General features: G+C 41.2%; 1 protein-coding gene across 2 annotated transcripts; it reads right to left on the bottom strand.

Annotated features, from left to right (window-relative positions):
* Nucleotides 1-8,208: 8,208 nt before the first annotated feature.
* Nucleotides 8,209-10,002, bottom strand: LOC145089576 (putative purple acid phosphatase 20). 2 transcript variants are annotated; one of them, XM_079027999.1, is made up of 5 exons: nt 9,782-10,002; nt 9,413-9,704; nt 8,756-9,330; nt 8,578-8,666; nt 8,209-8,495 (listed from the first exon to the last, which is right to left on the bottom strand). In XM_079027999.1, the coding sequence occupies exons 1-5, from the start codon at nt 9,929-9,931 to the stop codon at nt 8,303-8,305; spliced, it is 1,299 nt and encodes a 432-aa protein (XP_078884125.1). In that variant the 5' UTR covers nt 9,932-10,002; the 3' UTR covers nt 8,209-8,302. The 2 variants fall into 2 exon arrangements, with proteins under 2 accessions (XP_078884125.1, XP_078884130.1); XM_079028004.1 differs by having other exon boundaries at nt 9,413-9,679; nt 9,782-9,892.
* Between the last annotated feature and the right edge of the window lie 12,569 nt (nt 10,003-22,571).

Below are 22,571 nucleotides of genomic sequence, written 5' to 3' on the forward strand. Positions count from 1 at the left end.
AGATCTTTAACGTAAAGACAACTGCTCCCAACTCCAAATCATGAGTTGTGTAATTGACCTTGTGTGTTTTCAATTGTCTCGAGGCATAGGCGATAACCTTTCCTCGTTGCATGAGCACACAGCCTAGGCCCTGATTGGATGCATCACAGTAGAACACGAAGTCTTCCGTCCCTTCGGGCAGGGACAAGATAGGTGCGCTGCACAGGGCCTGATTCAATGTTTGAAATGCAGTGTCTTGCTTGGCTCCCTAACTAAAGGTTACCCCTTTTGCGTCAGGGTAGTTAAAGGCTTAGCGTTTCTGGAGAAGTTCTGGATGAACCTGCGATAATAGCCCGTGAGACCCAAGAATTGCCGGATTTCTGTGGGTGTCTTTGGTGCAGACCAATTCTTAATCGCTTTGATCTTAGATGGGTCAACGTGTATCCCTTCCTTGCTAATCATGTGTCCAAGGAAATTCACCTTCCTGATCCAGAATTCGCACTTCGAAAATTTCACGTATAGCTTTTCTAACCTTAAAGTTTCCAACACCTGCCTTAAGTGTTGTTTATGGTCGTCCTCACTCCGCAAATAGATAAGTATGTTGTCGATGAACACAATCACAAACTTGTCTAAGAAAGGGCGGCACACCCGATTCATCAGGTCCATGAATGTTGTCGTTGCATTAGTTAGACCAAAGGGCATTACTACGAACTCGTAGTGTCCATAGCGAGTTCAGAATGCTGTTTTGGGCACATCATTCTCATGAATTCGCAACTGACGGTACCCTGATCTTAGATCGATCTTTGAGAAATAACTGGCTCCCTGTAGTTGGTCGAAGAGATTGTTGATCCTGGGTAAGGGATAACGGTTCTTGATGGTCAGTTTATTCAACTCTGGGTAGTCAATGCACATCCGAAAGGATCCATCTTTCTTTTTCATGAATAAGATCGGAGCTCCCCAGGGTGAGGAACTCGGCCTTATGAATCCTTTGCTGATCAGCTCATTGAGCTAACTGGATAATTCTTTCATCTCCGCTGGCGCTAAACGGTATGGAGATTTAGTTACAGGAGTAGCTCTGGGGATCAAGCCGATACAGAACTCCGCTTGACGCTCGGGAGGGATTCCTGGGAGATCTTCAGGGAAGACATCAGGAAAGTTACGGACTTCAGGGATGCTCTCGAGGTCTCTAACTTTTCTTGTTTCGTGGACAACATGAGCTAGGAATGCATGGCACTCCTTCCGCAGATATTTCTGAGCTTTGATGCACGAAATGATACGGAGGTTCGAACTGAGCTTATCACCATAAATCATAAGGGTTTCGCCAGAAGGAAGATTGAGGCGGATAGCTTTCTCGAAGCAAAGAATATCAGCATGATTGGAGCTTAACCAGTCCATGCCGATAATAACGTCGAAGCTCTTGATGGACACATGCATAAGGTCGATGGGAGACAAATAATTGTCTAGAGTAAGAGTGCAGCCTATGAATACGTCGTTAGTGCTCTCCTTATTTCCGTTAGCCATCTCGATGGTAAATGTTTCGGTTAAAGATTGGGATTTACACTTGATTAGATGTTTAAATGAATGACTAACAAAAATCCTCTCCGCACTAGAATCGAAGAGAATGCATGCATAAGAGTTGTCAAGGAGGAACGTACCCGTAACAACGGTAGGATCAGCAACTGCTTCTTCCTGGCCCATCACCAGAACTCTCCTTGTGTTGCCATCAGTTGTTGCCTTGGGACAGTTTCTCCTGAAGTGCCCAGCCTCTCCACATCCATAACAAGTTTGACCAGCGACCGCTCCCGGAGCCTGTTTGGTTGGTTGAGCCGGTGTCTTGCAGTATCGAACTGTGTGTCCCCTTTTCCCACAGTTATTGCAGATCAACTCACGGCAGGGCCTGTGATGATGGAAGTTACAATTGTTGTACAGGGGTAGCTTTCCAGCATAACTACCCATAGGAGATTGGGTGGTTGGAACAGCAGTGGGAGCAGCAGCAGGAGCAGTAGTAGCATGAACTGCTACTATTTGTTCTTTCTTGGAGGGCTCTTGCGAAGACTAACCCTTTTGTTTGTTGCCAGACTTCTTCTTCTTCCCACCGCTTTCCTTGGGTAGCTTGGCGACAACTGCCACTTCATCCAGATCGATTCCATGATTAATCAGAGTCTGTGCCAGATCCTTGGCGCTTTCAAATGTAGTCGGCCTAGCAGCCAAGACATTTCCTTTGGTGGGTTGCATCAGTCCCCAGATGTACCTTTCGATTTTCTTGCGTTCCGAGGTGACCATTCCCAGACAGAGAAGAGCCAGATCACAAAATATCGCAGTGTAGGCAGCGATGTCGGAACCCTTCATCTTCAAGTTCCAGAGTTCGTGTTCCAACTTTTGCACTTCGCCCCTTGGGCAGTACTCCGCGAGCATGAGCTCCTTCAGTCTTTCCCAACCCATGGCATTTGCCACTGGCAGGGTTATGGTTTTGACTCGACCATTTCACTAGGTTAAGGCTCTGTCGGTGAAGGTGCAGGCGGCGAACTTCACCTTGTTGGCTTCAGAACAGACGCAAATTTCGAAGATGGATTCCATCTTCTCGAACCACCACGTCAGGGCGATGACACCTCCATTTCCATTGAAGGACTTGGGTTTCGCAGTCATGAAGTCCTTGTAGGAACACTCTTTTTGATGTCCCTGACTTCCATCTTGTCTCTGTGGTTCGGTTCCACCTCCAGCCCCACCAGCGTTCACTTGTGCCATTTATGTTGTCACGGCGGCGGTAACTGCTGCCTGGAACATGACAGGGTCGAACTGAGGAGGTGGTGGTGGTGACGGAGTGTTGTTGTTCCTTTTGATGGGTCTTGGTCGGGGAGGCATCTTGTTCTAGAAACAATCGGGAAGAAGATGATGGTAAGTCTGCGAGATATATAAAAGAATAAAATATATCTCATCCTGATAATGAAAGTATTCTACCGAGCGATAATCATAGAAAGGTTACTAACACAAGTAAGTTATCGCTTTAAGGAAGGAAAGGTACCAATACTTAGAGTGAATCTGTGTACTAAGTTTGGTTCTAGCGAAATTACTCCTATAGTATTTTATGTGAGATGATTATGGTAAGTTTTAGGCATGCTGTAGCACCACAGTCACTCCCAAACACATGTTGGTCATGTCTCGACTGAATATAGTTGATCAGGCTATCTTCACCCTAGACATGATTACATAATTGCCCATGTTTAACCGTAGCGTTCCAACATCCAAATACTTTTGTTCTGCTCTACTAGTGATACGAATCCTGTTATGTATGCATGCCCGTATACTTCTTATAAAAAATACTTATATTTTGAAAGTATACTTTTAGTGTAGAGCACTTTGGCCCCTTAGTGTTTATAGTTGTATACCACGTAAGGTTCGGTATACTAGTTCGCTATAAACATGGGCTCTGATACCAATCTGTCACACCCCGAAACCGATGGTGGAAACGTTTCGGGGCGGAGGACGTCATGTATAGCATCACAACCAATGAATAACAACAATCATAGCAACACAACCATTACATTGAATACTTTAGTAAAAAAACGTTTACATTTGTTTGAAATTTAGTTTGAATTACATCCAATAGTTTCGCATAGTAAAAACTTAAAAACTCTTAATGCTTCAGTTCCTCGAAAATCCAGCAAGTACCTGTCTACTGATTTCCTGAGAATACAAGCAGTTTGAAAAATATCAGCATAAAGTTGGTGAGTTCATAAGCAGTAATTTGTAATGAAAACTTATTGATGAACGACCCGAAATGTTTGTGTAATTTCCAGAAAATACGATATTTTCTTTAGTAAAAAACATAGCGTTATCGATTTCGTATACAACCATGCATGTTCGTTTCTGAAAAACCGTAGTGATATGCGAAAATACTACCTCATGTGACTAGCTAAAGCTAATCATGAAGCATAGGTATTTAATATGTAAAACCGTAGCATAAATGATTCGGTTTTGAAGACCCTGGCTCGGCCAGTATGCATAGTGTGTTTAGTTCTATTTGGTATAAATAAAACTGCTGAAGAAAGTCGGGTTGGTAAACTAAAGGTGATTTATACGTAATGTGAGTCGTATAACCATGCTTGATATGACTAGTGACCTTTCCAACGTTCTTCAGGCATTGAGTGAAATGACATTTGTACATCTCAGGCGTGCCCGCCTGACTGTAGCTAGCAGTCCAGATGTGGGATTGTCAGTCCTGAATAGATCTATTAAAAAATCTCACGTTCTCCATCCACGAGACTCTAGTTATATAGTGGTAGGATTTATCCATGTACACCTAAGGGTACAGTAGTGTGGTAGCGCCTCACAGTATCGTACAATCTAGTTTACATGTAGTGCAATAGCGTTCTACCGTAGTGAAAATCCATATGTATAGCATATATAGTGATAATTACAGTTATGAAAATCACGATGAAGCAGTGATGTAAACTGTAAACGGTTTCTGTTCCAATGCATATGTTTAGTAGTGAAAGTTTCTATGCCTGATAAGTTTTAGAGAAATCCCAAACTACACCGATTATAGTTTGCATGTATAACGTAGCGAATAGCGTGTCCGGAAAAACTATGCATTTTTTGTGAAAATGTCCCTTATGCTCAGCATAGTACAAAAGGGATTTAAAGTATGAGATTTGCATAAGTTTTATGTATATTAAAGAAAATGTTTATGCTTAGCTTGTATTCCCCCCCCCCCCCCCCTGATAACATTAAAAATGCGGAAAAATGTAGGGGTATGAACTCACAGTTGTTGCGTGGAGTTGTTGACTGAAATGAAGACTCCCAAGTTGTTGCACGTGGCACTTAACGAAATCCTATTATCAAATAAATACGTTTATATATCTAAATTAGCGATTTCGATAAATAGAGTGTCATAATCACACTTGTATTCGGTTGAGGAATGTTACCGGGACTCGATCGAATCGATGAAAGTGGGTTTTCAGCCAAAAGCACCACTTAAAAGGTGTTTACGGTTTCTGAAGGCTTGGTGAGTTTACGGTTTCTGAAGGCTCGGTGAGTTTACAGTTTCTAAAGGTTGACCGTAAACCAAAGAACAGAGTTTATGGTTTCTGAAGGCTGACCGTAAACTCAAGAACAGAGTTTACGGTTTCTGAAGGCTGACCGTAAACTCAAGAACACTAGTGCTGATTTCGAAGAGATAGTCGTTTCCAGACGTTCCAAAGTGACTCCAAACGTGGTTTCTCGATGATTTCTGAAGTTTGAAGGCGTTTTGAGGTGTTTACGGTCAAGGTTCTTAGAGAGAGAAAGAGAGAGTTTTTGGCCAGAAATGTTCTAATGAAGGTGGAGGTATCGTATTTATAGGGGTGAGGTGGGGGTACACTCTTTACTAACCGTAAACAGGTTTACGGTCGTAAACGAGTTTACGGCCATAAACACGTTTACGGTCGTAATCTCACTTAGACCGGAAATGTTTGATTTTTCGAGATATTCGGGTTTCCATGCAATTTTTGTTTCCGACACGCAAATAATTTAATTAAATATAACTATATTATTTTCCAAACCAAAAAGTTTGACGGAAAAGTTAACTAATTCGAAATTTTATTAACGGAAATCGCGTAACGGAAACAGAAAGAGTTTCGGGTTGTCACACTCACACTAAGCTATTTATGAGATATGGGCCCTGCCCGCACTTAGCTACTAATCAATACATATAACATGTACGGGTCGGCCTTGGTGCCTTCGACTCGTTCAAACCAGGAGGAAACTCCCCTTATTGTCGGATGATAGCTGAAACGTCTATGCCCGAAATCAGCTCTACTCACTCCTTGAACCAAAAGAACCCTTAGATACCATTCCATACTCATAACCCTTAAGGTCAACTCTGGTCAAGTCAAAGTCAAAGTCAACGCTCCGAGTTGACTCAACTCGTTGAGTTCTCATGAATCAGAATCATGAAATCGCGATCTAGCTCGTCGAGTTTTCCTCTAACTCGCCGAATTACTCATTCTCAATAGAAACGGGACTTCCTAGTACAACTCATCAAGTTCCCTTGTGGACTTACCGAGTTCCATGAACAAAATCGGGAATGTTCGACCAAACTCGTCGAGTTCCTCTATGAACTCGCCGAGTCCCTTGCATTTCTAGTCTATTCAGCCATTTCCTCAGATCTAAGGTTCCAGAATACATATCCATATTGTTTCCATAACCTATTTCTGTAAAGTTGACAACTTGATGGCTTTACATGCCTCAAACGGACCCAAACTTGAGATATAGCAACCTACTTCCATGGACACGGTCTTTTCTTGGACAAGAATGAGTTTAAGACCCTTTTCATGATTCTAAGGTCCAAATATCAATGGAAATGGGAATCCTTAGTATATGATCTATGAAGGTTACCATGTTTCCCACAATGGGGCCAAAAAGACCCATAAAGCAAAACGAAAAGGCATCTAAGCTACGAATCATTAAGTTAAGGACTTTTTACCTCAGAAAGCTGCCAAAGACGGACGAAATCCCAGATCGAATGCTTCTCCTCCAACTCGATGACTTCTAGTTCTTCCAACTCCTTTACCAAGCACAAAAACACACACAAATCCACTCAAAACTTCAAGTTTATCACCAAGGAGCTCACAATGTGATTTAGGGTTTCAGGAAGGCTGATGAGAGGCTGAGGGAAAAGATTAAGTCCTTTAAATAGGGTGCAAAACCCTGTAAATTAAGGTTTCATCCCAGCCGATCTACTCGTCGAGTTGAGGCCTCTCAACTCTTCGAGTAAGTCACTTAAATCACGTAGTTCTGACAATCTCTACTTGACGAGTTTGTGGCTTCCAACTCGTCGATTTGCTCTGTGAAAATGAATAAATTATAAATTAAATACATACCGGGAACCAAACGTTACACATACATATGCCAATTTTCACCTAATTTATACAACTACACATATTTTGCAATGAAACTCAAATTTCACAATAAATAGAAGTAAATAGAACATGTGGTGGCGGAAATCAAAGAAATAGTGTAGTAGTGGTGGTAGTTGTCGATGGTGGCTGGGAAACTCAATCAAAAACTAAAATTGACAATTTTTTGCAATTAATCACTAAAATATGCTAAAAATTGATGTTACAAGAGAAAAGGAAAAGGAAACTAAGCTGGAAATACTTATTGTCGCCGGAAATTCGTCCTCACCGGTCTATCTCTACTTGCCCGCCAATATCTTCTTCTATGTGGCCGGAATTCCTTAATCTCGGTTTTGCCTAACAACGATGCTTGCGAATTGACGAAGAAGATGCAAAGAAAAAACGCAGCAGCAACGATAGAAGCGAACATAAGAGAAAAGGAAAAGACGTCAATTTTTTTGGGTTAACTTCGTCGACCTTTAGCGGTGACACTTTTACCGGCAACAATTGGGGTTTTAACGGTGACCTCTATCAATAGCGGCGACACTTCGGAGGGAATTATTGTCGCGCAATTTATTCGACATTTAGCGACGACTTGTGTCGCCGGTATTGCCTTTGTGCGTTCCACGAGTACCTCAACCGTTGGATTAGAAACATGATCGAACATTTTTAATTTACTAGAACGTGAAAGGGCGGATCCGTGTCATGGCCCTTTAGTGGCGACATGGATCTTGGTCGTCGCTAAATGTTCATATCGTCGATATTAGTGTCGTCGCTAATAGCTGTATTTCTTGTAGTGATATACAACCATTTCGATGTGTTCCAATAACTCAAGATGTAGATTGAAAATTCCCCAAACAGGACATTTTATGGAGAAGTGTTTTTAGTTTATAAAATAATATTCTACACCTAAAACATTGTTATCTTCACATATTAATCAAATAGTCAAAGCTTAAAATTTGTTAGTTTGAAAAGTGAACTCAAATCATATTACATGTTAATTAAGATATATGCTTGTATCAATAATTATTATTATTATTATTATTATTATTATTATTATTATTATTATTATTATTATTATTAAACACTTTATTAATATATTTTATTGAACAATCATCTATTATAGGCTAAACTACATGTCAACATGAAGCAACTTACTGGGAAAGACGATTAAGGATCAAAGTCTGGTCTAACAGTGACCTAGAAGTGGAGTCGCTTTATGATGAACTTATTATCCAATGAATTACGTATGAAATTTATTATCATTTTTATTTCATAGAAGTTTTTATGTTAACATCTAATTTATAGTTTTATCCTTTTTAGAATGTATTGAAACCAAAATGCTCATAACGAATGTCAAATAAAAGGATATACGATCATATTCTTCTATTAGAATATAGTAGTTTATTTTATTTAGTATCCATTTTGGGTATGAAAACATAAAGATATTATATTTCCAACTTATTACAAGCTGGATCAGAAGCAAGGTTTTTTAACCAGATTGAATCGGATTGAACTGATATATCGTCGTCATTTCTATGCCACGACCACTTGGCATAACTGGAATTCACTATCTCAAGTCGCCCATGCCCAAAACTGACTTCCCTAAATACCGATATCGTTGGTTGTGGTTCTTCGTACCTACAAAACATGTTTCATAAATTGTCAATATTTAAACACGTGTGTTGAAAAAAAGACGACATTTTTACTTGAGTCAACTCACTTCCCAGCAGAGCGTCCACGGTTGCCTCCATCCCCGATTGTGATATGAACCGGGGCACAATCATCACTATTTTGATTGTAAACCCTAATCTGCAAGTATTTATAACAAGTGACATACATGATCAGTTTGTTTATCGATAGAAAACGATAATTTCAGGGTTTAGATCTAGTTGGCTTACAAAGCGCTCATAAGCATGAACATGTCCTGCAAAAACGACATCAACACGAGCTTCATAAAGCAATCCCTCCATAGATTCCTTCATATCGACCGACTGTTTCTCCCCTTGATGATCAACATTTGAGTTATACCATGGAGCATGAATAATCACGATGAGCCATGGTGTTTTGCTCCGGTCAACCTTCTTCAAATCAGACTCTAACCATCGATATTGGTTCGACCCAGGTCCAAAATCGGTGTAGGAACCCAACATGATGACGTGGACACCGGAGACCTCAAAAGAGTAATACAAATTCGACGTGGACCCGCTCTCCTCGAACGGCATATGCCACCTGGCGTTGTAGGAAGTGAACGGAGTTGGGTGAGTGGCCGGAATTATCTCCATCTCGTGGTTGCCTTGTGTCACCATCCATGGCCGTTTGCTCGCTAGCGGCTCCACCAGCCGGCCGAATGAGTCCCAGATGGGTTGCACCATATCCGCGTAACATAAATCTCCGGGTAGCAGAAACACGTCGTAGTTTGCTTGTGAGATGTGTTCAAGCGTCGTTTTCGTCCATTCGGTTTGTCCAAGATCACCTGCATGCGTTTAAACTTTCAATTAATTCCCAAAACAACACAAGTTGCAGAAGGACGAAACAAGATGTAAGAATTGTGTAACCTGAAATAGCAAATTTGATCGGAAATTGAGCCGGAGGAGTCTTGAAAGAGTATTCAGGGGTTGAACCAGGGGCGAAAGAGTAATAATACATGGTGTTTGGATCCAATGGACCTATTACGACGTCGTGTATTTCACCGGAGGTGTAATTTATATACTCGTAGGACGAAATGGTCCCGTTAGCAGAACGTTCGTATTTCCCCGGAGATGTACCGTAGTTTACCATGGCTGGAGTATGTTCATCGGTAATCCATGAAATTCTCATTCTGTCTTCACCAACCAACGACACATGAATCTGTTATTACGGCGTTTATTATAATATTCTCTTTCGATGATGAAATTAGGGAAATGATAGAAGTAGTAATTTAGTACTTGTTGTGGAGTGGTCGAATCAGCATCTTCGGCGAGTGATACGAAGAGATCCTCCCGCGGCGGAGGCCGGTCATATGCGTGAGAAATTTCCATGGCTCCGGCGAAGACGATGGCCACCATCGCCAGCAACCTGAACTCCGGGAAGCTCATGTCGGAACGAGAAGAGAGAGGGAAAGTTGACGATAGATGAGCAATGGACCTTTAAATCGTAGTTGTTGAATGTCGATAGGTATTATTTAGAAATTAGAGCTACAAAACAAAATCAAGTTTTGACGAAAACATCATAATCTAAAGAGATATATGATTGAATTGATATCATTGAATTGATCAATCACAGACGAAAGTTTTGACCAAAACACTTATGCCAATCTTCTGTTTCTCTCTCACACAGTGAAACATGCATTCACTTGTTGAGTTCGATTTTGTTTTTTTCGTTTGGATCAGTGTATGTCGTTGACGACAGCTGTTGATGGAATGAGGTGTAACGGGAAACGATGGATAATATCATAATCTTATAAGGTATGACCTATGAGGCAGTTTTGGTGGTTGTTTTGTTTGTGCAACCTCTAGGCGCTAACATTTAGCCCATTCACAATCCATCAAACTTTATAGATTTTAATAAATTGTCACATCGACCATTAATCCATTAAGTATGTATACAATATCACTCACAACCCATTAAATACATATTCAATCATAATTACCATTTTATTCTTTCTAATGAACCATTCAACCATTCCATTCAACTATACTTCATGTTATCACCCACACTTCATTTAACTCCTATTCAATCTTAATCATCATCTTATTCACCTCTTATACTACCTGTATTGTGAATACTCTTAGACTCAAGGCCATAGTGGGATGCGTTTAGCCGTACTCAATGCGTAGCCATACTCAATAACATGTTTAACAATACTTAGTTGATAGTTGGAAGCCATACAGTGATAAATGATTATAACTCCTATTTGTATATAAATGTTTGACAAAAATAGTTTGAAACTTTTGAAATGCATAAAATTACATAAAATAATATTTGTTTAAAAAAATAAATATATAATTAATAATTTTAACGGTAACGTAATGAAATTATTATATCATGCGAGAACTTTCTCTTAAACTTTACTTTAAGTAGCTTTTATATTGAAAGACTAGGTGTGAGACTCGTATGTTATACGAGTTTGATAAAACAAAAATGAAATATAAAAATGTAAACAAATTTTATTTAAATTTGAAATTTTAGATTTGAAATTTAAAATTTAAAATTTAAAATTTAAAAGGAAACATATTAAATACTATATAAGTATTAATATTATAATTTATTGATTATTTTCAATTAAGGTAATTATTAATTGAGGTGTAAATATGATGTGTTAATTAAAAAAAGATAAAAAAATAAGAAAATGACAAATAGATAAAATATTTAATCAAAAATACCAAAAAATGACACGTGTCTAAGTTAATGAGAGATTGACATGTGACAAAATTATTTTCATTTATTAGGGATGATTTTTGTTTAAAACAAAAACTTTAATCTCGCACTCTCCAAACAATTTTTTTTTCTTATATTTGAATTTTTCTTAAAAGGTATATTAAATGCTCCTAAAAGCTCTTAAAATCTTGTTGTCGAACGCACTCTATTTCAATAACATATGCGTTTTAATATGATACATCTTTTTAGTTTTTATCGATTGAGAAATAATCTAAAACATATACTTAAATCCAAGTAAAACTCGTACATATAAAAGTTTAACACAACTTATATGAAAAACATTTTTAGTGGATTCTAGGAGTTCGGCTAGTCTACAAACAAACTCCGAAATATATAGTAACAAGACAACGAACAATTAATAAAAGCTTTGATAGGTTCTCAAGAATCATCTATATTTGATGGTTGAGTTAGTGATATATCGAGTGAAAGAGACATGGTAACTGAGAGAAAAACGTAAGACTCGAGTTTATATTATACAATGATAGGACATATGAGAGATAGCCGATGTATTTATAAGCGGATTTTTATGTCTAGGTAGAGGTCCTTACTGTAGTGTTCATAAGGAGAAATGATGTCCAAAATGACACATGGTTCAAAGACTTATTGCTTGGTGTTTCGTGTTTCATATATGCACCATAGATCAACTGTAAAAATGTTTCATGACCGATTTGGTGCCTTGCAAAGACTTATTGTTTGGTGTTTCCTGTTTCATATATGTTACTGATCACTCAATTAGTTTTATAACACTATGGGTGACATTGATGGATTTTATAGGTTACAAAAATCTTATTTTGGCAGAAAAACTTAAACCCTAAGTTCACATGCAACCTAAAGGATCTATGTTCTCACTACGATTTGCAACGTACAATTGAATATCAGGAATCCTAAAAGTAAATTCCTATTTTCGAAATTATGAAAGGGTTATGGAAAAACATACCTTTTGTTTATTATAACAAATAAACAATATTCCTCCCTGATTTGTCTTTGAAAGCAAGCACCAGAAGTCTCGTGTCTCTAATGACTCACACCCAAACCCTAGCACTTGAAAGCTAAAGAGGAAAAAGAGAAGAAAGAAGAATTATTGTCCACAAAAAAACACACAAATGAAGGAAACATTAATTACAGTTAAGTTTATTAAATCAAATGACAGTTGTACCCTTTTGTTGCATTTAATTTCATGGTAGTTGCATTTAATTCCATATTAATTTACATGTGTGAGAATCCTACGTTTCGAGTTTTCAAATTACAAAACAGAGGCTGGTAAAGGCAGCAATTGACAAACGAGAAGCAATGTAACATCCCAAAAATACAGGCCAAAAATTTCATTTTTAAATACGTCATTATAAACCAACAGTGTAATAAAACATCTGTAATATCATGTCATGTCAAAACCAAAGTAGAAATAATCAAATGTGTTATCATAAAATAATATCAGAGTGTAATCCCAAAGATCTCATGTGCGGAAAACCATAGTGTGATGTGCTGCGATCAAGCCGGCTCCTTTCCTTTAAACACGAGGTACCTGAAACCAAAACTGAAAACCGTTAGCACGAAGCTTAGTGAGTTCCCCCATCATACCACATACCATACAATCACGTATCATACATACTGTCGGGCAATTCTGGGGTGCCCGACCTACCCGTGTCAAGCCATTCTGGGGTGCTGACCTACCCGTGTCAAGCCATTCTACAGTGCCAACCTACCCATGTCAAGCCATTCTAGGGTGCTGACCTACCCGTGTCAAGCCATTCTGGGGTGCTGACCTACCCGTCGGTCCTAACAACCGACCCTTGGGGACTATTCCACCCCCTACTGCTACTATCACATATATAATAACATAAACATACTATCAGACATATCTGGGGTGCCTGAACTACCCTTCGGTCCTAACAAGCGAACACGGGGACTGGTCCCCTCATACTACCTCTGTCATATATAACATAACAAGCCAGCATGCAAACACATCATCACATACTGTCAGACGTATCTGGGGTGTCTGACTACCCTTCAGTCCTAACAACCGAACTCGACTACTATCACATACAACATATCATGCTAGCATATAACATATCAGGTAGTAGCAAACATAGATAATTATCATAAAGACAATCATCTAACAACAACTCCTACTGGTGGGCCGGCATTGTGGCCGTAGACCCATAGCTACTGGAAGGTAACTCACCTCACACTGCTGAAGTCCCGTAGACATAACACACTGTTAAAGTCTCGGAGGCTCAACCCCAGCTACTGAATGACAGATTCCCGAACTGTCAACACCAAAACAACACCCAATTAATAATTGTGTCCCAACTCATAACCATAATACATACTTGGATAATTACTACATTACCCAGACTTGGCTTATTTAAGCCCAAGGCCCAATCCATAGGCCCAAAGTCAATTAGGAATCAAAGCCCAACACATGGCCCAATTTTCCAAATTGGGCCTAGGCCTATACATGGCCTCATTCTAAGGCCCAACATCATATAATCATTAAGGCCCAAACAATGGCCCATCAATGGCCCAATTTTCCAAATTAGGCCTAAATCCCTTACATGGGCCTTACCCTAGGCCCATTAAATAATTCTAGTTCAATTGCTTGCTCTTGGATGGTCCATTATTATCTCAATATAAAGGCCCAATAATATACCCAAGTGAAATTAGGGTTTCACATAAAATGACAATTAGGGTTAGGTTTCCTACTTAACCCAATAAGGACTTAATCCATTAAGTCCAATATCGCTTAGATTAATCTTGCCAATGCTCATTATTTAATATTTCAAGTTATTAATAATTCCCGAGTGTCCCGATTAATTTCTCAAATTAAGGTTTTATTGGCATTAGGGTTTTCCAATCCAAATATTAGCTCATTTATCAATTTGTTGGCCTTTTATGTCAATTAGGACTTTATTGGGCTTATTAGGCCCACTAGAATATCATTGAGCCCATTAGGGTTTTATTAGGGTCCGTTAAGATTTATTGGGCCCATTTGAGCTACTTTGGCCCATTAGGGTTTCAAGCACCCCCAAACGAATCAAACTCACAAGGAAAACACACCGCCACCCGACACGGCGACCGGTGGCGGCAGCCACCACCCTACGGTGGTGGTTTTCAGTTTTCTTTTCATTATTTTAATTTGTAGTACACTTTACAATGGTAAATATCAACTAAAAAAAACGTACACACCCATTAAACACACACATACATGGCGGTGTATGGTGGCAGCCCCCACCTCACGGTGGTGGTGGTGGCTATTCTTGTAGTTTCCGGCCAAACAACCCCACACCACACCTACTCGACATAAATACACCCACACATGTTTTAATGGTAGAAAGAACCCAGCCACCCACCAAGCGACATACGGTGGCGGCAGAGACGCTGATGACGGCGGCAGGCATGGCACATAGCGAATGGCGGTCTTCACAAGCTCATCCTCGGTGACAGCAAGGTAACACACACGCAAGCATCGTCTGAGACCCGGAAGCGGCTTGTCGTCAAGGGAAATGGGCAGCAGTCACGGTTAGTCGCGACAATTACGACGGCCAACGGAATTAGCGAAGAAGGATGGTGGTGGGGAGAAGATGCGATTGTGGCGGGTCGCGACCTCAGCTGGCGAACAACAACAGCAGTACGTCGCATTCCTTCACTTGCTCATTGCCCCAATGTACAGAAGCAGTCCTCGTCTTCAAAGGAGTGATTGCACGGTGGTAACATGGCGGCTGGAGGAGTGGATGGAGGGTGAGTGAGACTGATGGTGCGACGCCGACAGTAGAAGAAGGAAGTGGTGGCTGCTCTTGTTCAATTAGGTTTAGGGTAAGGAAATGTAACAGGAAGAAAGAAGGTGTCGGGTTTAAATCCCGCTCCAAATCAAACCTTTGCCCACTTTACAAGTTTGGTCCTTCCCCATGCGAAACTTTTCAACTAAGGTCCGAAACTTACCAATTAAACCCTGCTCCTGAAAACCTTTACTAAATAAGTCCGAATTTTACAAAATAGCCCCTGATTTCATAAAATCCTTTCATCCTAGGTACAATATTTACCAATTATACCCTTGCTTCCATATTTGCACTCAAATCTGATCCCTAATTTAACAAATAGCCCCTTAGCCCCAAAATCTCTTCAAATGAAGTCCCCGAAGTTACCATTTAGTCCCCGCCTTCATAAAATTTACAAAACTAATTCGGAACTGACACTTTTAACCCCCAACTTCTAAAATTATGACAATTAGCTCTTCGCCGAATATATATAATTATTTCTTTTAGGACTACAAGCCATTCATTTATTAATTTATTTATTTAATAAATAAACGGGGTTTTACAACTCTCCCCCACTTAAATTAGATTTCGTCCTCGAAATCATTCCTTACCAATCCTTACATATCAAGTCACTCTAGTAACATAGTCATCTTCCCGCGCACACCCTAGCCTTCCCAGGGTCGCCGTGACCAATCTTCGCAACGCCTTACAATCTGTAGGTGAACGAATTCCTTGCAACAAGACCACATGTAATCTATCCCAAAATCTGGTATCTCGAGATGGTATGAATCCCTGATAGACCACTCGTACTAAATCATTATCGATGAATCTAGTATGTTCATCCCTCGGCTGACTACTTAACTTCTGATAGCATGTGGTTCCCGCTATAAACCTGGGTCACAAACCCAATTACCTCTGCAGATCACTTATTCTCGGCTAAGGCTCAGCTAATCCCGCTGTGAGTGAGTTGTCACTCCCTAATAAACCACCTATGCCGTGCGCATATGCAAGTAAAACACACATATTGTCACTGCCCAAACGTTGAAACTGTTCGAACACTGAACTGCCTGAAGCAGTATACGTTGCTACATAGCTGCTTACCAAAACATACCGAGACCTCCTGGGTCTCAATTCGCTTGCCAATCCTCTGAAATACTGGGTTTCCACCCGGCTGCGGAGCCAAAGGACTCCCTACTAGTCACCTCACACGACGTCTGAACAAAATCCTTCTCTGGAACTAGTTGTCACTAGTTATCATGCCACTGTGGCTCTAATAACCTTCTGGTCTAACCGATCGGGTCCATGCATCGAATCTTGTCATCATCACATCCAAGACTGAAAGTGATTGCTACCTAACCAATGGTAGCCTTATCTCACATGTCCTGAAGCAGCCCGTTGCTTTTCTGATCTCATAACTGTAGTGACGCTCCTACAGTCCTATCACTGGCTCAACCAGATCTAATCCATCTGGGTAATTCCGAAATCCAATCCATGGATTTCCTTATCCTCACTGTTGCACCCGAACTGGTGGGTACTGTTGTTCCTTCCGCATTCTAACAACACGCTCATGCCATCTATTAACCTAGTGAATGCTACGGCTACACCCGCAGACTTACAACACTCTAACACTATCTGACTGTCTGGTGAATGCTACGGCTACACCCGCAGACTTACAACACCCCTCACACTATCTGCTGCTAGTGAATGCTACGGCTACACCCGCAGACTTACAACACTTTCCATACTACCTGATCGCTAGTGAATGCTACGGCTACCCCCGTAGTCTTACAACACTTTCCAAACCGGGTCGAACACGCACTCGACCTAACACACCTCTCAACTTGAGTCCTAACTAGGACTCTAACCTGGGTCTCAAAACCTGCCATCATGTGACCCCACTCTATCAATACCACAACCCATTCCTGTGATCAAAGCGTCACAGTAACCCACGAAATCATCTACACCCTCTGGCACAGTGAGAATCAGTGCCTCGCACAACCGCTGTTTGAGAGCCTCGAAGGCTGCCTGCTGCTCGGCCCCCAACTAAAGGCCATCAACTTCTTGGTCAGTCGGGTCAATAGAACCTCAATCTCGGAGAAGTCCCGCATAAATCTCCGGTAATAACCCACCATACCCAGGGAATTCCGAATCTCAGATGGAGACCTCGGAATCTCCCACTACATCACGGCCTCTATCTTGGCCGAATCAACTAGAATACCCTTCTGGTTGACAAGGTGGCCAAGAGATTGCACCTTGCGCAACCAGAACTCACAGTTGGGAGAACTTTATAAGAAGTCTCTCCCCCACTTAGATTCGACTAAGTCTTCACAGTACATGAGAATTGAAGGATTCCCCATCCTTCTTGCTTTCTAATATCCTACTGATAACAACCTGTGCCTGCCATTGCTAGCGCTTAATCGCCGATTAAACCTAGAAATCTCCCATCCTCGGAAATCTCGATGAGTACTCTTGAAATTTGTTCCATTCTGACACTTCAATTCGTCTAACATGCTGTCAATTGAAGACCTTAATCTTCACTCTAGCTGACGAATCCTCGTTCCCACTCCCAATCTTGCAGTACGACTGAACTCTAACCGAACACAGCTCATGCGAAAGTACAATTCTCTTGATCATCCAGTGACCAACTACTTATGCATCTAACATCCGCGACTAACATTATCCTTTTCATGTCACCAGCTCTGTCCTAGCAACGGTAGTGCCTTGAACTCCAAAGTTCATCCATAAACAATTTCCGACCATACCTGAACAATGATAGAACCTCTGAACGCTAACTTCATTGGAGAATAATCACTCCATCCCTGATCGAGTATCCTTAAAATAATACTCCTGCATAGTTCCTGAAAAAGATCCGAAATGATAACGGTGTTCGCGGAACCCACTCCGCAAGATGCGTCCCTAATTGGGTTCATCAAGGACCTTCCGGCATGCAAGATGGCATATACGGTCCTTGAGAACCGAACACTAGCAGAAAACTGACTCGAGATCCGACTTATCCAAACTCACTTGCAATCCCAACGCGATACGTATTCCCAATATCCATCTAATAAGATGACATACCCACGACATTTGGAGGAATACTGATCCCCTTCTGCTAACATTACCAATCCTGCTACCCTGTAGCAGCCTGAACCCTTGGAGTGACAAACTCCCTCGTGTACTTTCTTGTATGTGCTGCACTGACTCAAGCCCTGCTGGCCTTTCACCCGATGATCAGAAGTCATGGGTCTCTTCCCGAGACCCTCTACTATACACACTTGGCACGCATCTCTCTTTCTAGGGTGCTCCCAAATCGATTCCGCATTTGCAACTCTTGGGAATCGTACCCTTCAGGGTCTGACACCCTGTCACGCTCACTAGCTCGCTTGCCAATGGCTAAGCTGCAACAACTGGAACATCCTCTGTCCCCAAACTGGGTCACAACTATTCCCTGAAGCTTCTTAGATTCTCCAAGACTCTCACTGATTCGAGTATGGATCCTGTGCTTTCAGTAGTACGGGCCCAATACTACCTTCCACACCTATCCATACTTTCCTCAGCAATCCTCCCGGATCCTCCAAGTCACTTCCTCTAACTGGTACCCAAGACTCACTAAGCCTCACTAATAACCTGCTGAAACATATCCTAGGCTTCCCTAGGTTCCCGAACTCACCCGGTCCTCAGCTGCTGAAAGATTCACAGTAATGTCAACTAGCTACCTCATGAATATAGCCACATGCAACAGAGATCAGATAATCCTTCGAGTAAAAGACCCATCCCTAGAACGGTTATACTCAAACGAGAGCTGCACAATAGGGTCAAATCTATCACTTTGAGATTATCCAGCTTGTGCCACATGTGACTTAGCATATTCACTTAATAGCTAACTCACATTTCTAAGAGTCCCACAAAGCACAAAGCAAGCAACATTCAGACCATGGAAAACCTAACCATCATATTCCAATCAAATCATTTTATCCTCTAATCAGGAATCTATACATGCAATTCAAAGGCTCATACAATCAGGCATAACCTAAACAGGATATCCTATCACCGACTGATCAGTACTAGCATGCAAGTCTACAAGCACATACAATAGTCATATAAGGCATCCTTCGAGATCCTTAGCCCTAATCTAGCATGCAATTCTCATAATCATATCATAACGTAACATATCATAACATGTATGGGTATCTTGGGGAAAACTTACTTGAGCTCGGCTGATTGCATGCATCACACACTTTATTCTTCTCAAAATTCTTTTCTCTTTTCAGATTCTTTTTAAACTCCTTTTTATAAAATGGTTTTACTTTTGAAAATTTTCATACCAAGCCCTTAGATTGAGTTCAGACACACCCGAGAGTATGTCCAAATCCCTCAAACCAAGGCTCTGATACCAACTTGTAACATCCCAAAAATACAGGCCAAAAATTTCATTTTTAAATACGTCATTATAAACCAACAGTGTAATAAAACATCCGTAATATCATGTCATGTCAAAACCAAAGTAGAAATAATCAAATGTGTTATCATAAAATAATATCATAGTGTAATCCCAAAGATCTCATGTGCGGAAAACCATAGTGTGATGCGCTGCGATCAAGCCGGCTCCTTTCCTTTAAACACGAGGTACCTGAAACCAAAACTGAAAACCGTTAGCACGAAGCTTAGTGAGTTCCCCCATCATACCACATACCATACAATCACGTATCATACATACTGTCGGGCAATTCTGGGGTGCCCGACCTACTCGTGTCAAGCCATTCTGGGGTGCTGACCTACCCGTGTCAAGCCATTCTGGGGTGCCGACCTACCCATGTCAAGCCATTCTGGGGTGCTGACCTACCCGTGTCAAGCCATTCTGGGGTGCTGACCTCCCCTTCGGTCCTAACAACCGACCCTTGGGGACTATTCCACCCCCTACTGCTACTATCACATATATAATAACATAAACATACTATCAGACATATCTGGGGTGCCTGAACTACCCTTCGGTCCTAACAACCGAACACGGGGACTGGTCCCCTCATACTACCTCTATCACATATAACATAACAAGCCAGCATGCAAACACATCATCACATACTGTCAGACGTATCTGGGGTGTCTGACTACCCTTCGGTCCTAACAACCGAACTCGACTACTATCACATACAACATATCATGCTAGCATATAACATATCAGGTAGTAGCAAACATAGATAATTATCATAAAGACAATCATCTAATAACAACTCCTACTGGTGGGCCGGCATTGTGGCCGTAGACCCACCGCTACTGGAAGGTAACTCACCTCACACTGCTGAAGTCCCGTAGACACAATCCCACACTGTTAAAGTCTCGCAGGCTCAACCCCAGCTACTGAATGACATATTCCCGAACTGTCAACACCAAAACAACACCCAATTAATAATTGTGTCCCAACTCATAACCATAATACATACTTGGATAATTACTACATTACCCCAGGCTTGGCTTATTTAAGCCCAAGGCCCAATCCATAGGCCCAAAGTCAATTAGGAATCAAAGCCCAACACATTGCCCAATTTTCCAAATTGGGCCTAGGCCTATACATGGCCTCATTCTAAGGCCCAACATCATATAATCATTAAGGCCCAAACAATGGCCCAATTTTCCAAATTAGGCCTAAACCCTTTACATGGGCCTTACCCTAGGCCCATTAAATAATTCTAGTTCAATTGCTTGCTCTTGGATGGTCCAATATTATCTCAATATAAAGGCCCAATAATATACCCAAGTGAAATTAGGGTTTCACATAAAATGACAATTAGGGTTAGGTTTCCTACTTAACCCAATAAGGACTTAATCCATTAAGTCCAATATCGCTTAGATTAATCTTGCCAATGCTCATTATTTAATATTTCAAGTTATTAATAATTCCCGAGTGTCCCGATTAATTTCTCAAATTAAGGTTTTATTGGCATTAGGGTTTTCCAATCCAAATATTAGCTCATTTATCAATTTGTTGCCTTTTATGACAATTAGGGCTTTATTGGGCTTGTTAGGCCCACTAGAATATCATTGAGCCCATTAGGGTTTTATTAGGGTCCGTTAAGCTTTATTAGGCCCATTTGAGCTACTTTGGCCCATTAGGGTTTCAAGCACCCCCAAACGAATCAAACTCACAAGGAAAACACACCGCCACCCGACACGGCGACCGGTGGCGGCAGGAGGCGGCAGCCACCACCCTACGGTGGTGGTTTTCAGTTTTCTTTTCATTATTTTAATTTGTAGTGCACTTTACAATGGTAAATCTCAACTAAAAAAACGTACACACCCACTAAACACACACATACATGGCGGTGTATGGTGGCAGCCCCCACCTCACGGTGGTGGTGGTGGCTATTCTTGTAGTTTCCGGCCAAACAGCCCCACACCACACCTACTCGACAGAAATACACCCATACATGTTTTAATGGTAGAAAGAACCCAGCCACCCACCAAGCGACATACGGTGGCGGCAGAGACGCTGATGACGGCGGCAAGCAGGGCACATAGCGAAGGGCGGTCTTCACAAGCTCATCCTCGGTGACAGCAAGGTAACACACACGCAATCATCGTCTGAGACCCGGAAGCGGCTTGTCGTCAAGGGAAATGGGCAGCAGTCACGGTTAGTCGCGACAATTACGACGGCCAACGGAATTAGCGAAGAAGGATGGTGGTGGGGAGAAGATGCGATTGTGGCGGGTCGCGACCTCAGCTGGCGAACAACAACAGCAGTACGTCGCATTCCTTCACTTGCTCATTGCCCCAATGTACAGAAGCAGTCCTCGTCTTCAAGGGAGTGATTGCACGGTGGTAACATGGCGGCTGGAGGAGTGGATGGAGGGTGAGTGAGACTGATGGTGCGACGCCGACAGTAGAAGAAGGAAGTGGCGGCTGCTCTTGCTCAATTAGGTTTAGGGTAAGGAAATGTAATAGGAAGAAAGAAGGCGTCGGGTTTAAATCCCCCTCCAAATCAAACCTTTGCCCACTTTACAAGTTTGGTCCTTGCCCATGCGAAACTTTTCAACTAAGGTCCGAAACTTACCAATTAAACCCTGCTCCTGAAAACATTTACTAAATAAGTCCGAATTTTACAAAACAGCCCCTGATTTCATAAAATCCTTTCATCTTAGGTACAATATTTACCAATTATACCCTTGCTTCCATATTTGCACTCAAATCCGATCCCTAATTTAACAAATAGCCCCTTAGCCCCCAAAATCTCTTCAAATGAAGTCCCCGAAGTTACCATTTAGTCCCCGCCTTCATAAAATTTACAAAATTAATTCGGAACTGACACTTTTAACCCCCAACTTCTAAAATTATGACAATTAGCTCTTCGCCGATTATATATAATTATTTCTTTACAAGCCATTCATTTATTAATTTATTTATTTAATAAATAAACGGGGTTTTACAAGCAAGTTTTCAAAATTCATATTACTACTCTTTTTCTTCTTTTTAGACTATCAGGTATGAGCGCGTTATTGCCTACATTGAGTAGCCTTAACGGCGTGGTAATGGGAGGAACACTCCCACT

Source organism: Lactuca serriola, chromosome 1 (assembly GCF_051521515.1).
Source record: "Lactuca serriola cultivar US96UC23 chromosome 1, Lser_US96UC23_V15, whole genome shotgun sequence".
In the NCBI taxonomy this organism is placed as follows: domain Eukaryota; kingdom Viridiplantae; phylum Streptophyta; class Magnoliopsida; order Asterales; family Asteraceae; genus Lactuca; species Lactuca serriola.